Source organism: Patagioenas fasciata, chromosome Z (genome assembly GCF_037038585.1).
Source record: "Patagioenas fasciata isolate bPatFas1 chromosome Z, bPatFas1.hap1, whole genome shotgun sequence".
NCBI lineage: Eukaryota > Metazoa > Chordata > Aves > Columbiformes > Columbidae > Patagioenas > Patagioenas fasciata.
Window position 1 is genome coordinate 30,945,774 of NC_092560.1, and position 15,964 is coordinate 30,961,737.

At 37.1% G+C, this 15,964-nt stretch overlaps 1 protein-coding gene across 13 annotated transcripts in view; it reads right to left on the reverse strand.

The window, feature by feature from the left end:
• Positions 1 to 326: 326 nt before the first annotated feature.
• AGTPBP1 (ATP/GTP binding carboxypeptidase 1) overlaps positions 327 to 15,964 on the reverse strand; it is a 63,163-nt gene continuing 47,525 nt past the window's right edge. For 9 of the 13 annotated variants that reach the window (XM_065861167.2, XM_065861166.2, XM_065861169.2 and 6 more), the window contains 2 exons: positions 13,817 to 13,977; positions 327 to 1,055 (listed from right to left, as the gene is read on the reverse strand). In XM_065861167.2, coding sequence (XP_065717239.1) covers positions 878 to 1,055; positions 13,817 to 13,977 — 339 coding nt within the window. In that variant the 3' untranslated portion in view covers positions 327 to 877. The other 4 variants (XR_011736339.1, XR_011736338.1, XM_071801733.1 and 1 more) reach the window with 3 other exon arrangements.

The window sequence follows — 15,964 nt, forward strand, 5'->3', positions numbered from 1 at the left end:
AATTGGGTATCTAGTTAATGTGCCCCCAGTAAAGTACATTCTTTTTAACTACATGTATATTGGACAGGAAAAACTGAGCAACTGAATAGCTGAACATACATAAGATGTATATATCTAACCACTTCTTGTGGTCATGTACATTTAAAAAAACCCCTTTCATATTAAACCATGCCTATTTTATGTGAAAGAGTTTGATACAAGTGTGTATCCACAGGCTGCATTTGTCACTCTGCAAAATTCCTGAACTGTGAAGAGACATTATGTGTTTTCACCTAGTACTGTGGCAAAACTATATAATCATCAGAAACAAGAAACAAGTGCAACAATTCATACATCACTTTTTCATTTTTAATTTAGTTATTATTGAATGGTTACAGAGCAGGCACTACATTACTTCAAAACACTGTCAAGTATCTTTGAAATAAAACTGAAAAATAACCTCTTCAGCTCAGTATACATACACGCATATACACACACATACACAAATTTATTTAGAAAATCTGTACATACGTGTTTTTCAGGAAGCAATTCAAAGAACCGTACCACAAAGAATTAGTTTCTGTACTCTGACACACCACAAATTATAACCCATTTTTCTGAATATAGTGTTTAAAGACACAAAATGCCATGCGGTGCTATTTAGTAGAAAATGAACCGGTAAACAACCTATTCAGTGCTAAAACAAAACACAGACCTCCTTAAATAAAACAAATGCAAATTTATCGGAAATCAGAAATACTTATTGTCCTTGAGTTAAGCAGGCCCCAGGTACTTGTGTTTCCTTAAGCCTATATCCCCTTAGTAGACAAGAATGAGGAAGTATTTGACTGCGAAAATCCAGAATACTTTATTTCCTATTACTGGCTGCAAAGATGGTTCAAGAAAGGAATATCCTTGTTGAATCTGAGTCTGAAAGTCCATCTTCTTGATTAACTGCCTCGTAATCACCCACATTTTCAGCTAATTCAATGTCTTGATCATCATTACTCTCTGCACTGTAATCAACTTCTTCAAGGAAACGAGGCTCATCTTCCTCCAAAACATATGTAGTGGGGCTACAACGAATAAGAAATTGCATTAATATAATGAACAAGAAGTTATGTGATTCACGTTAAAAGTTTTATTTGGAACAATACAATCAGACAATGTCCTGTCTCTTATCCTGACATACCATAATCCAAAAATTACCTCAGAAAAGGGGTGGTTTACTTGAAATCCTGTTGATTTTTTAATTGCACTTAAAAACAGCTGGGACCCCAAACCACATCTGTAAAACCGTGAACTAATTAGTCAGTCATACACAACTCATTATCCAAATGTGCCGTGACAAATGAGCTACACATTATAGACCTACACTAATAGCCTGTAAGAACTTCATACAAATATAGCAGTATCAGAAGTTGTTGCAGAAGGATACAACTGGGTGTTCTAAACAAAATTGCTTCCACTTAGGAGAGAAAAAGAGTGAGGAAATTAACCTGTATCTTTGGTAAGATGCATCTTTCATTTTACAGGTGGGGAACTCAATATACCACAAGGATACACGTTTTGCATTAAGAACCTGTGGAAGAACCTGCAAAGGGATACAATTTTTCTGTGCTTTCATCCTGTGATGCTTTCCGGCCTACGAAGTCACTACCTACCAACACTTCTTCTAAGAAGAAGAAGAAAAAAAAAAAAAAGGGAAAATAAAAGTTTAAATGTTTCATTTATTTAAAGAACAAAATGAAAGGAACTTCACCAAATATATCACGTTCCAACAAGTGCACAGCTTTGTTGCAACTTCTATTTCTAATCACTTAACACAGTGTGCACAGAGCTTGACTGACACCCAGGCTGATCAGTGAGGATATTGCATCCCATTAGCATCATGCTTCATATTTAAGAAAAGTCAGATTTTTTGGCTGCAGAGACCCGATCCAGTTCTGCTCTGTTTTGGTTGAATTCCATTTGGGAGTTCCTATAGTTTGGCCTTCTGCCGTTCTGCTGTTTTGCAGTGGCCTCTGGGCCTTTCTGCCTTTTTTCTTTGTGCTCCTCCCCACCCTCCAGCTCGGCTGTTCGGGACCAGGGTGCTCTGTCTGGGACTGGCTTTTTGGCATGGGCAGGGTTCATGAGGAATGGCATTGAGTATATTTTATTTTATATTCTATTCTCCATTTTGAAGATTATTATTAGTAGTGTATTATTTTGTTATTTTATTAAACTGTTTTTATCTCAATCCACAAGTTTCTCCCTTCTTTTTCCAATTCTCTCCCCTCTTTGGCAGCGGGGGATTGAGTAAGTGACTATTGTGGTTGCAATTGCTAGCTGGGTTTAAACTGCAACACACAGATACTGATTTGTTAGCATTTGTATGGGAGGAATCCGCACTGCAATTGCAGGATAGACTGTGTAATTCAATTCATGGGAAATGGAGCTATTAAATCTGAATGTTGGCCCAATATTAACTAATAATTCTGAATACTGAAAGAGAAAACTACAATGAGCTATGTCAATGACAAATATTTTATTAACCACTAACAACAGGATATTAATGTATTACAGTAGGCACTTATAAAAATTCATGTTAGTGAGGTATAATATAGAACAGTAAAGCTCTTTAAAAGTTCTATCCACTCTTTGTCATTATTGGAAATTAAACTCACATAGCTGACTCAGTTAAAAAGAAAGCAACCAAAAAAAACCTATTTTAAGGAAAAAGCACAGAACCGGACACACAAGCAAACCAAATAGTTAATCTCTTCAAAGTGGCTTGTCAGTTCATAGGATATGTCCTACTTCATAGTGCCTTGAAAACTAGACAGGTATATGTATTAAATATAGACTTTTGTTTTATTTGTACAAATGTATTTTAGTTATTCACATCTGTGTTAGCATGTAGGCACGCCCCTAACTTCTAGAAGTTCAGTGACTGTGCAGTCTTGAAGACAGTATGTCTGGTGTAACACATTTTAGACATTTGCTCTGGCATGTGTACATTCAAAATTCTCAACCAAAACTGAGGGATGCTTTTCTATGGCATTTCCCATTTAATAAAATAAAAATTAACATTATAAATTACGTTCTTGGTTCAAGAAAAGTGCCATTACTTCGCAGTTTAACCTGAGCTAACAATCACAACCATGATAGCCACTCACTCACTTCCCCTCCACCCCCCCAAATAGGGGAGGAGAATCAAAAGGGAAGGAAGAAATTCATGGATTGAGATAAACACAGTCTAATAGAATAACAAAATAGTACTAATATACCACCACTACTAGTAATATCTATATATCTATCTATATCTATATATATATATATGTAATGGAACTATAAAATGGACTAGTGGACTATAAAAAAGATACTCAATGCAATTCCTCACAAACTCCATCTGGCTAGTCCTGGGAAGAGAGAGCACCTGAGTGCTGAACAGGAGATCCCAGGGAGAGAGAAAAAAGCAAAAGGACCCAGAGGCCACTGCAAAATGACAAAACGCCAAACTAAAGGAACCCTCAAATGGAACTCCACCAAAACAAAGCAGAACCTGAACGGTCCCTGTCTCTCCAGCCAGAAATTCAGCTCTCCTGAAATACAAAGCATAAGGCTAATGGTATGGAATACTCTCACTGATCAGCCTGGGTGTCAGTCAAGCTCTGCCGCATCCATGCTCCCCTTCCCCGCTGCCTCACATCTGCAGACAGAGAGCCCAGAAAGGCCTTGGCTACTGGACCACAACTAAGATATCAATAAGTTCTTACATTCTCTTTGTTCCAATCCAAACGCACTGGAAAGTTACTTAAGAAAAACATTAACTCTGTCCCGGGTGTTCTGTTGTTGTTCTCAAACTAAATCCTAACAACGACGGTGCCAGCTACAAAAAGGGAATGTTTCTAACTACGTGAAGAAAATTAACTTGCTTTCAGTCAAACCAGAACAAATTAGAGTAGGTGAACTTACGTTATTTTCAAAGCTACATAAACCTTTAACACAAAACTGGCTCTGATAACTGCCTCATCATTATCTTAGCTTTCTACTACCTTCCAGGACAATGCAAAATAATTCTCAATAATTTATTATAGAAAACAAATATTGTGATTACAATTATTAACATTATTTTTTCACACTCCCTTTCCTGAGTCTTCATTCCTTACATAATGGTATCTGAATACTTTCTATATTCAAAAGAAAAACCTGTGTCACATACAAGTCATGTACATTTGCCTTCCCATGTTTTCTTCTGATCTAGAAAATGTTAACTTTGGATATTTAGCTCTCCGGCAATCTTTATTCCAAAGGTCAGCATGAATCTGTAAAGCGTAATTATTACTCTCCTGTTTTGCTGAGGCTGAGTCACAAGAAATGTAAAAATCAAAAGAACTGAAAAAAATTCTTGCTGTTTAATCAAATTCTTTATTTGCCTCCCTGCCGCTCCCCACCCTCGGCATATGTTGTGACAATATATTTTTAGCTGCCGTCATGCTGATTCTATGGATTTTAATTTCCTAACTTTTCCCTTGGGCTGTCTCTAATTAACTTGCTCAATAATTCCTCTTCCTCTACTCCTACACCTCCTGCTTTTCCTTTTAAAAGGAAACCATTATTTTTCTCAGGTTAGCAGAAGTTGTTTATTACACAACTACAGTTCCGTAATGTAAGGGGTGCCATAATCTGTGTATTTTCTTTGAAGTCACAGCAATCAAAAGAGAGTACAATATGAAAACCTGAAGTTTTGAAGACTTGTTTACCTAAACAACGTGTTATAGGTAAAAAGATGAACTCCTGATTAACACACTTTATACAATACTGTGGTCATCATCCCTTTCATTTAAGGAAAAGTATTTTCTACATCATCTGCCATTGAACACACTGCATTTAGGAAGGAATACAACTTTTTACAATTACAATATCTTGCTATGTTTTTTCTTATTTGTATTAATGCTCCGAACATATTAAAATATACTATGTTAGTGAATAGGTTTATTTTTTCAAATTAAAATTTTATTTGTCCCTCAAATGATATACTTGGATTTTTCATTATCCATATGACTCAATTACAGACAAATTCATGCACAAGCCAGATGCAACCATGACCGATTTCAATCCCATCAAGATCAGCAGTTTTCTGAGACTACAGGGGAAGTATATACATTTTAAAACTTTGAAAGAAAAAAAAAATTATAAATATTCACTGCCAAACTATGGAGAGTTGCAGCTACCTGAGGAGCTGGGAAAGGAAGGAGAGAAAAAAACTGAACAACTAATGATTCCTTTTAAAACCGCATTTCCAGGGCTGTGAAAATTGTAGAGGAGAAAAGACAGTCAGGAAGTATCACAAGGGAACTGTTTCTCTATACTTTTCCTTTTAATTTCCCTTTTCGATCTACAGTGTCTTCCAGGGATCAGCAATGCTGCTGCAGCAGGCACCTCACACAGGCGGGTACATGTGCCATCCCCTTTAGGAGCTCTTCACCTATGTGTTTTTCCCAAGTAGTAAGGATATTTCCTCAAGGGAATTTCCAAAGCTAAAGGGAAGAACAACACGTCCAACTCTTTTCTAAGCCATAAAAAGCTGGGTATCCATATCCTCACTTTTGGAGTTACAAAATTTCACTCCACAGCTTAATAAAAAGTAATATTAGCACTTTGTGCTGCTGCCCTGAAATACTTCTTGTGAAACTCAAAACTAGATTAAATTAGTTGGATTCAGCAATCGTTGACTGTAGCCCACACTAATATTTACATCATACCACCAGGAGTGGAATAAAAGCTTGAAAGACTGTATGAAGAATATATAACAACTTGTTCATCATACTTTTTTCCTCTCCTGTATTACTAGTTTCCTTATTTTTCCCTAAAGAAGACAAACAGTACTCTGATGCTACAGCCTACACAGAACCAAAACAAATCTCTCCCACTTAGGTCAGAAGAAGGTCTTGGTGCATGGGCACTGCCACCAGGTCCACCAGTAAAATTCTGGGTCTTATTTTTGATAGCTTTTTCTTCCACCCTTGTGAAAGGGGCAAACAGGACAAAAGTTGCAGCATAAAATGACTTCTTTTAAACTAAGTTGTACTCCTTTTAAACTAAGGTACTGGAAGAAAGGCAACTAAAAGCCCAAATGCTTTGAGAGTAGCATGCAAAAAACTTTTACTCCCAGGTGAAGGGGATTAGAAGTATCCAAATGTCTGGGCAAAGTTATTAAAGAGTTATTAAGGGGGAGAGAAATAAAGTAGGAGAAATCCAGTTTCCTTCTGACAGCCTAGAGAAAGACCCTTTGCAAGATCTTGGACACATCTCACCGCATGTACTCCCCACCACTTGCCCCACCAGTCTGATGTCTTTTCTCAAGTGTAAGACTAAGTGCAGGAAATGGATTTTTATCAGTTTTTTTTCTTTCCCACGGCTCCTTTTGGCAGTCTTCTTTTTCTACCATTTTCTAGACATGCTGGGTCCCAAAAGCTCAGTCTGCTTCTCTGCTGTAATTAAATGAAATTAACAAACAAAAATACACCATGTTCTAGAACACACCAATAAGCCTCAAAACAATCAATGAAATGACTAGAATTTCCAAAAAGAGGTCAAGTTATTGCGCAAAGGATAATTTCAGTAAGTCCTAACAGTTAGGCTGCAGTCATGTGTTTTTGTTTCAGTGCATACAGACCCTATCAAACCTGTCAGCATAACAACTATAATTCTTACTACAAGATCAGAATTACATTTAGTCTAATCTTTTTCATTTGGAACTTGGGAGGAAACATTGGCAAATGGGTTTGAAATAATTAAAAAAAAATAAAGTGTCTAATTCATCACTTAAAATGTTAAAGTGCACTGCCAGAGGGAAATAAATCTACTTACTGCTTTATTTTTCTTTAGTCAAAAATGTTTCAGACATAGTTCAAAATGAACTCATGGAAACTCAGCCTATGTGTAATGAAATACAGGTGGTATATTTTAAAATATTAACATTTACTTGGTCATTTTAAGTGCAACCAGTACAACTAAAATGAATTTGAGAAACCCTCAAAGTGCTTCTGTGTGTTTAGTCTTTAATGTTTAAACTTGCCTGCTTATGCTCTGAAGCATTAAAACTGTAGTTTTGTTCAAAGCAACATCAGTAAAATCCAAAATATAAAGGAAATAACTACAATCATCCGTTGCTCTACTCTAACATTACAGAGACATTACCACTATGTAAAACTACTCTTTCATACTTCTTATTAATGAATTTTCTACCTGCATTTTCTGTGAGTAGCTTCTCATTCACCTCTAATGTTAAGTAGTGAGCAGTGAATCATGTAAGTACAAAGAAAGTATAAGCAGTACTTTTGTTATAATAGAAAAATGGGAGTGTAAGTCTGTGCATATAAAGCAAGGAATTACATGACTATCTTCTGATCCACGACTGCCTCTGAAGATAAATACAAATTAGCTTTATAAATTTTACTAAACAGAAGCTCTTTATTTATTCCTAGCACCCAAGTGAATAGATACCTAATAAATACATAACTCAGCTGATAGATATTTTTAATATCTTGCCTAGAGCCATGCAGCAACACTGAAACTTCAGCACTTTGGATATAAGGGTTGAATGGATACACAGATGAGAAATGGACAACATACTGCACAGACTGGGCATACACGTTTCAAGAGGTGTAAATAATAATCTATTTTTAAAGCAATAAGAGGCAAAAATTTAAATATATCTTCTGTTAATTACAGAGAGAGAGACTTCTGCCGCACAGAAAAAGCAAACAGTTCCTTATGGGGGTGGGAGGGCAGAAAGGAAACCCAACCAAGCAAACACTTCCTCCAAACAGCAGTGAGATCTCACGCTGCCAGGTAGCCCAATTCCGTGCTTCAGCTGCAAGGGTACCTAGAAATACCAACCATGCACTTCACTACATTTCATTATCATTGGACTGCGAAGTGGAAAAAAGAGCTCAAGAGTTTGGTGAGCCTTACTAGGTGCCACTAGGAGCTGGTAGTCATTGTATATCTAAGGAAATGAGTTGCAGCCTTCTAGCAAACTTCTGGAGGGCCTCTCACACCCCAAGATGACAAGAAAAATTATTATGGAATCTGAGTAAACTGCAACATCTAGAAGAAGTGTCCAGTCTTCTTTTTCACTGTTCAAGGGAAACAGAGCATCGTTTTGAAAACTTGTTCAGTGGTCATACAAAAATATGCTTCAATAGAACATAACCTCCTCCCCACCGCAAGCCCCAAACAAACTATGAAAGACCAGGCGGAAATCCATGCTGAACCATACTTTGGCTGTTAAAAACTGAGTATTCCTCAAGCTTTCATTTTGAGAAGGAAAGATCTCAGCAACACCTGTCTACTATTTCCTCGTCCAGTACATCCCGAGACAGTACAAATTACCAAATGACGACCGTGTCAGCTACAAAAAAGGAATATTTCTAACTGCATGAAGAAAATTAAATCACTTTCAGTCAAACCAGCACAGTCCCTTTACAAAGAATAAAAAAAGATAATGTGCAACCATATATGATTATAAGATTTTTATTGCTAGTAGCGGAGGTACTGTGTACAAAATTATAGTTTCTTGCTTAAGGAAAAATGATGTATACACATGGCTTCTAACGCACATTACACAGATTTAAAATTTAAAAAAATCAACCCAGTTAGTTGCACGGCAAATGTCTGTTATGCATAGAGATGGGTCATTTCTGTCTCAGAAGGATATGACAGTAATAAAAAAAAAAAATTTCTTCATATTGTTCTAGATTTACTAGCGAAATATTTTGCCAGGCTAAGTATTAGGTGCTAAAATATTTTCCACTGTTTTTAATTAGAGATGATTGCTTAGTTAATTTTCGTTAAACAAATCTATCTGACAATGCACCAGCAGGTACAGACAAATCAGTGGCTGTACATAAGGTTGCCATAGTTATGCATAAACTTTAAGAAAATTCACCCTTGAAAAAAAAGGACAGTGTGATATTAGGTCAATATTCCAGTAATGAAACTGACAGGAGTACAGTTTGCACTTTTCTCTGAAGAACTTTCCCTTTTAAGTGTCTGATTCCACTCCCACTTTTTAAATAAAAAGCATTTCCATTGAATTCAATTAACTAAGTCTCTGTATAAATAATTATGATTATCAAATCACTTTTAAGATGGGGTCAGAACGTATAAAGTCAGTTTCAATGCCACATTTTAAAGACAAGTTGTTGGAATTTACAGGTTTAGTTTTTCCATCACAGAATCTCACATACTTTATAAAGTATAATACTTTATATCTATAAATGTGCACTGAGAGCAAGGTACCTATTTTCTCACTTTATGCTACATATTTATCTATTCTAGTGTTATTAAAGTAGATTTATATTAATAGATTTATACTTACTACTAAATTTAAGATATAAAGCTATCAGACATTAGCAAAATCTAAACAGGGTTAACAGATTTCTTCAATCAAGTGCAATACTTCCTATGTCGATGTTCCTTATCTGATAAAACAATGTAATTCTAACCATGCACAGAATCTGATTTTTTCCCATGATCTTAATTTCTTTAGCACAGAGCATTTCGTTAATACCCTTCACCATCTGTAACAGTGTAACATGCAAAGCTCAAGATTAGGGGAAAATATTTTTTTTTTTTACTTTTTTATATAAAAATTAAGTTTCAAAACATTGAATGAAATTATTCAATGATCTCTCTACAACTTAAAATTTGTCTTGCTGTACAATTACTTTTGCAATTTTCATGACCTGGTCTTTTGGGATGGAGCCTGAACCTTCCTGGTTTTTTAAGTTCCTGAGTACCAGTTACCTTCCTCACAGAACAGGATTATAAACAATCCCATGTACAGTCTCAATAATATTTACTTTATTATGAGTCTCATGTTATTTTTCATCTATGCTCACATGTGCTAAGTCAACTACATTATGTTTTTGCAGTAGTCTGTTATTATTGCTTTCCGTAAATGCAGTATAAAACAGTCCCCATGCCCCTCTATTCCACCAACAAAGCATAAATTAGGTCAGAAGCAGTTTTCCCAATCTCCAGCATGGTCGGACTTTACATGCAACTCATTTTGGTACATAAGAGTTTTTCAAAGAACCTGATCAACTTGTGTACCAGACTAACTACTGAAACCCTGTTCCAGAATCAGACCATAACCATTACCTTTACTGTAAAGTTTAGTTTCACTGAAAGTGGAAAACCTCTCTCGATAAATGACTGTGCTGATGTCCTGGTTTTGTTAAAAACAAGACCGGTTCTCTTTTAGTGATTTTTCTTTCAGTTAAGTTCTTCTAGGTGGCTGTACTTTTCTGAGTTTTAGCCTGCATATTTTTCCTAGGATGCTGTACTCTGTGCTGATAAAAGACCAACAGAATGCTGAAGAAGCTCCTGTTTATATTTATTACTATGGTAGCTAAGAAAACACTGATAAGTTTTCCCACATTCCATTGTGAGAGGGGCGTGTTTGAGTAGGGGTGGATGGAACAGGTGACTAGAACTGACCAACTGAGGATCAATTAAGTATTCCACCCCATAACCATCATACCCCCTATATAAGAGCATGATCACGAGGGTCACTCTCTCTTCGACCATGGCCAGCATCTGGAGAGGACCCTGTCTCTCTGTCTGTGATCTACAGGCCCTGCATCCCTGCAAACAGGTTCCAGTTTGCTGTGAAGTCCCACCCATGACTTCGGGGGGTCCAGAGCTGCACCTGCTGGAGCCGCCAGCTCCACACACCCAGCTCCTGCTGTTGGAGTGATGCCAACTCCACACTGAGCACTTGAGATTGGTTTTGTATATTCTGTATATATTCTCTACTTATTAGTAGCATTTAGTAAAACCCTTTAAAATCCTCCAACTTGAAGTGTAAGTCTCTCTTCCTTTCCCTTTATCTTTCTTATCATCTTTCCTATCTAAAGGAAGGGTGGCGAGAAATGAGGGGATAACAGGGAGCGTCTGCCACAGTTTATTGCCGCCTTGCCTTAAACCTTGACAGCTGATCTACTGAAAGGTTCAAAAATATTAGAAAACATTAACTCTGTTCCTAGTTTAACGTAAGAACTAGCACCAACACTTAAGCCAGGCACCGGTGCTTCTTTAACACAACTGCACCTAATTGTCTCCTGTTTGCAGATCAGTTAACCAGAGTGCTAACACATAACGAATTGCTTCTGCCCCCCCACTACCCAGGAAAGGTCAAGAACTATAGTTACGTTTCTCACTCACTTTCTTCAAATGTCCTTAGAACTGAATTTTTTTGTGCATGTGTTCATGTAAAGCGGTATATTAGAAGGCTGACCGGTACAGGACTCCTCATCCTTTTTTATCCCATTCTGTCACAAAAGTGTTTCTGATGTCTTTAGCTCTCCAGCAGATACTATGGACTCATGGACAACATTCCTCAATTCAACAGGTGCTATTTTAAGGCCACTCCATCATGAGTAACATTAACAAGCTGAGAAACCCAGCACATAATGATTTGTCAAAGGACAGCCACTAACTAGCTGTGAACTGGGATGCTAACTTTCTCCAGAGAGACAACATAAAATACAGATTCTGTATCTGAGGCAGCAATTAGTATCAAGATATGTGGAAATCTGGGTCTGTTTCTCAAGTTCACCCTGATTATTAATTACTCACAACCACATCCTGATTCAAAATGCTGTAACTGAGGTTTAGTATTTAAAAATATACATTTATACTGAATCTTTGTTCTACTAAAACTGACAATGATGTAACACTTTTGAATGGGAAAAATATACTCTCATTAATATGTAATAGTAGCTGCAAATGAAAGGAAAAAAAGTAAAACTTTAAAAAACTGGACAGTATTATAAAGAGGCATAACATGTCAGTATTAAATTTTGAAGTTCAGCATGTTGCACCAATGCACACAAGGAAGTCAAGAAAGCAACACATGCCTACTGTTCAGAGGCTATCTACAGTAGCTGTCAAGTGAAACATACAGCAGAAATGCCAAGGCACGAGTAGCTTGGCTGTGAAAGTTCTGAGGGAGAGAGATGCAACTAGATGGTGATGTTAAAGCCTTGTATTCTCATTATCTAAACTAGCACTCCAATTTGAAGCTGAACACAACACCAGCACTCAGTGTCTTTTGAGGACAGACTTAAAGACCGCCCCTTCGCACAGAACAGCTGAGGTGGGAAGGGACCTCTAAAGGTCATCTTGTCCCACAGCCCTGCTCACACAGTGCCACCTACAGCAGCTTGCCAAGGATCACATCCAGAGAGCTTTTGAATATCTCCAGGTATAAAGAGCCCATATCCTCCATGGGAGACTTGTTTCAGCACCCTCACAACAAATACATAACACCATCATATATGTATATACCAGGCTTAAATGGAGTTTCCTCTATAGTTTGTGCTCATTGCCTCTTAACCTGTCACCAGACACCACTGGAAAGAGCCTGGCTCTCTCTTCTTTACAACCTCCCTTCAGGTATTTGTACACCTTGATAAGATGCCTTCTGAGCTTTCTCTTCTCCAGACTAACAGTCTCTGTTCTCCCAGCCTTTCCTCCTATGGGAGATGCTTCAGTGCCTTCATCATCTTAAGGGCCCCCACTGGACCCTCTCCAGTATGTTCATGTCTCTGGTACTGTGGAACCAAGAGTCTGAAACAATACTCCAGGTGTGGCTTCATCAGTGTCAAGGAAAGGGGAATAAACACATCCCGCAACCTCCTGGCTACACTTCTCCTAATGAAGCCCAGGATACCATTATTCTTCTTTGCAGCCAGGGCACATTGCTGGCCCATGTTCAATGTAGCATCTACTATGACCCTCACTGCCTTTTTCTGCAAAGCTGCTTTTCAGCCCCCAGGATGTACTAGTGCATGAAACTGTTCCTCCCCAGGACTTCGTACTTCCTGCTCTGGCAGGGGGATTGGACTGGATGATCTTTCGAGGTCCCCTCCAGTCCCTAACATTCTGTAATTATGTGAGTGTGTGCACACTGTGGAGCATTGGTCTTGTGTGGTCATACAGTAATAACAACCCTAACTGCTATATCAAACCTCTAGTTTATTAAATATTGCTGGAGTGCTGACTGATTTGGAATTCACTTCCCAACCCCCCACTCCAGCTTGCCTTGGTTTCTGTAATTTGGTTGCGTTTTTGGTTCTGAATTAAAGGTGATCTAACCTTATTATTTGCTTGGAGTTGCTTTGGGGTTCTTCTGTGACACATGTGGATATTTCAGTGAATTATATGAAAGGAAATTAGCAATAGTACACAATAGCCTAGCTAGAGCTTCAGAATTGGCAACTTAATAAGCTCACTACTGATCAGATACATTCCTTTTGTGACCCAAACCTTATTTCACATCTTAAACTCTTTAAATGTTGTTATAGATCTCTACCAAAGGAGAAAACGTTTTTTTAAAATAAAAAAGTTTGGAAGAAAAACTTAACAGTTATTACTGTGCTTTTAACTCATGTACTTAAAGTTTGTCTAAATACATTTTTAATGCTGTAGACAGTAATATTAAAAATGTTCACAGAGACAATTGAGACCTAAGACTTACTGAGTTATACTGCATATAATAACTCTCTGATGACATTAAAATTGCCAGTGTTTATCCCAGCAACAACTGTGACACAGAGTCTAACTCCATATTTATAGTTTTCTTCGAAAGTCTGAAGCAACTGAATTAATACAATAGATTTCATGTATATATTCAGATTGTTGTTACACTAACAGGTCACAACACATGAACATGATTTTTGATGAGTACAAGAACATTTTTGAGAGAATCTTTACCTCATTTGAGAAATGGACTTTTTTCCTGAAAGAAAAAGAAGTAAATATAATAAATGTGTACTACCTTGTCACTTTACAGCTCGACTCAATCAGCTCATTTTCAAGATCCAACAGACTAGAAGGCAGATCATATTCCAAAGGTGAGGACATTCTTTTTAAACGCAGCAAGCCAACACAGAACTTTGCTCCCATCTCCTCCAGTTCTCTTGTCCCTATCTGCAATCCCTAATTTAAAAATAAGATTTAAAAACACAAAATAGGTACATGCAGATGGACCCACATATACTGTAGAATTACTATTTAAAACACATTGTTATTTTATTTAATATACACTGTTGCTTTAAAGACAGAACAAATAATAACTGTAGAGTAAACAGAAAGGGTATCAGCAAAAATTCAGAGAATAACTACAAGATTCCTCTAATGCTGAATGGACATTTCCGTACACATCCACATTTCTTTGGAGCTGCCTGGTCTATTCATGTAGCACATCAATATTAACAGGGCTTAACCCAGTGGTACTGGTAGAGTGACAGAGATCATGTCCAAGTTTGTGAGTATAAATTATTTTTAAAACCTAAGACAAAATTTATAAAAAGGGATTTCAAATATAAGATTCTTCAATGGAAGTTCCATCAGAATGCAAAAATGAGTTAATTTACATTGTAGCTGTAATCAAGCTAATTGCTATGTTCTGACACCTAAATAAGACCATTTAAGGCAAAAAAGTTACTCCTTCACACAAACTTCTCTTCCCCTGCTATAAGTTAGAAGCTACATGTGTTAATTCTGAAAGCATTTATTCATTTAGTAATTAAAAATAACAAAGTATCAAGAGCCATAGCTGTTTTCTAACTTGAATGACATACGAAGGCATTCTCCTCTGCAAAGAGTATTTAGGAGGCAGAAATTATATCATAATCTCCAAGTTTACTTATGTGATAAAGCCTCCCATCAGACAATTCTACACTTCTAATTTAGCAGCGTGATATGTAGGGACAGAACCTCTGACCTCAACTACTTTATGAAAAGAGAATGATATTCCAGAGTGATCCTGAACAATTATGGAATTGGCTAGTACTGACTGTACATACATTAACAAATTCAATGTCACAACCCAGTTCAATCTCACCCTTTGCAAATCCTGTATCTCAGGAGAATTTCAAAGGATTTTAGTTTTAGAATCTCCTAAGCCTCTTAAGGTAAAGGGTAGTTAAAAGGAGTTTTGACAAAACCAGCAGGGAATGTGAAGAACCAGGAATTGAAGCTAAATCACCAAGTAGGAAAATACATGAAGCCAAAAGAATGGAGTAGGATTTTTTTTTACTAAAAGCTAAAAACCAGACACATATATGTTGCCAAACTGACACTGTATTTTAAAATGCAAGTTTAAAAGAAAGTGTTATGTTGCTCTAGAAATGGTACAGTCTGCACATTCTTCATGTACTTCTGTTTTGAAGATACAAACACAATAAATGGAAAGCTGGATTTTATTTTTCATGTGAGTTCTTTTTTTTCCTCTGTACTCTTCAGAAAGAAGGTGCCTTTTAGTTACAAAAAAGCTAAAGTTACATCCACTATTCTAAACAGTGCCGTCTCCAGACAAATGGTGCAGAAGAAACCTGTTAGCAGTGAACAAGAGTTGGATATTTGAGTATTATTGTTAATTGTAATACTACTTACCTCTTTTATAATGCTTCTGTGCTGTAGGTTTCAAAGCACTTTATTAATAAAGGAAGAATTATCCTCACTTTACAGATGGAGAAATGTAGGCAGAGAGGGTTGAAGCGATTTGCACAGTGTCTCACAGCATGTCACTGACCCCGCTGGGAACAGAAATCAGTTCTCCTCACTCCCAGTGCAGTACCTTATCCACAGAGGCCAATTTTTTGTTTTTGTTTTGTGTTTGTCTGCACGTCATTAACATTCGAAGACCCCAATCATAGCTGGGGCTCCACTACGCTAATCACAGGAAGACACAGTCCCTGCCCCAAAAAGATTAAAATAACATTAAGGACAAGAGGCAACAAGTATGCAGAAGAGGAAGGAGAAGGGTAACAGTAGTTTCACTGTTACGCAGATTACTAACGTGCACAACTTGATGGTTCAGAAACTTTTCCAATCATTGTCTAGATCTGTTGCTGAAGAAGTTATCGTTAGTTGGCAGATTCTTCATAGACAGTGTAATAAGAGTGGCTTTAAGTTGAAAAAG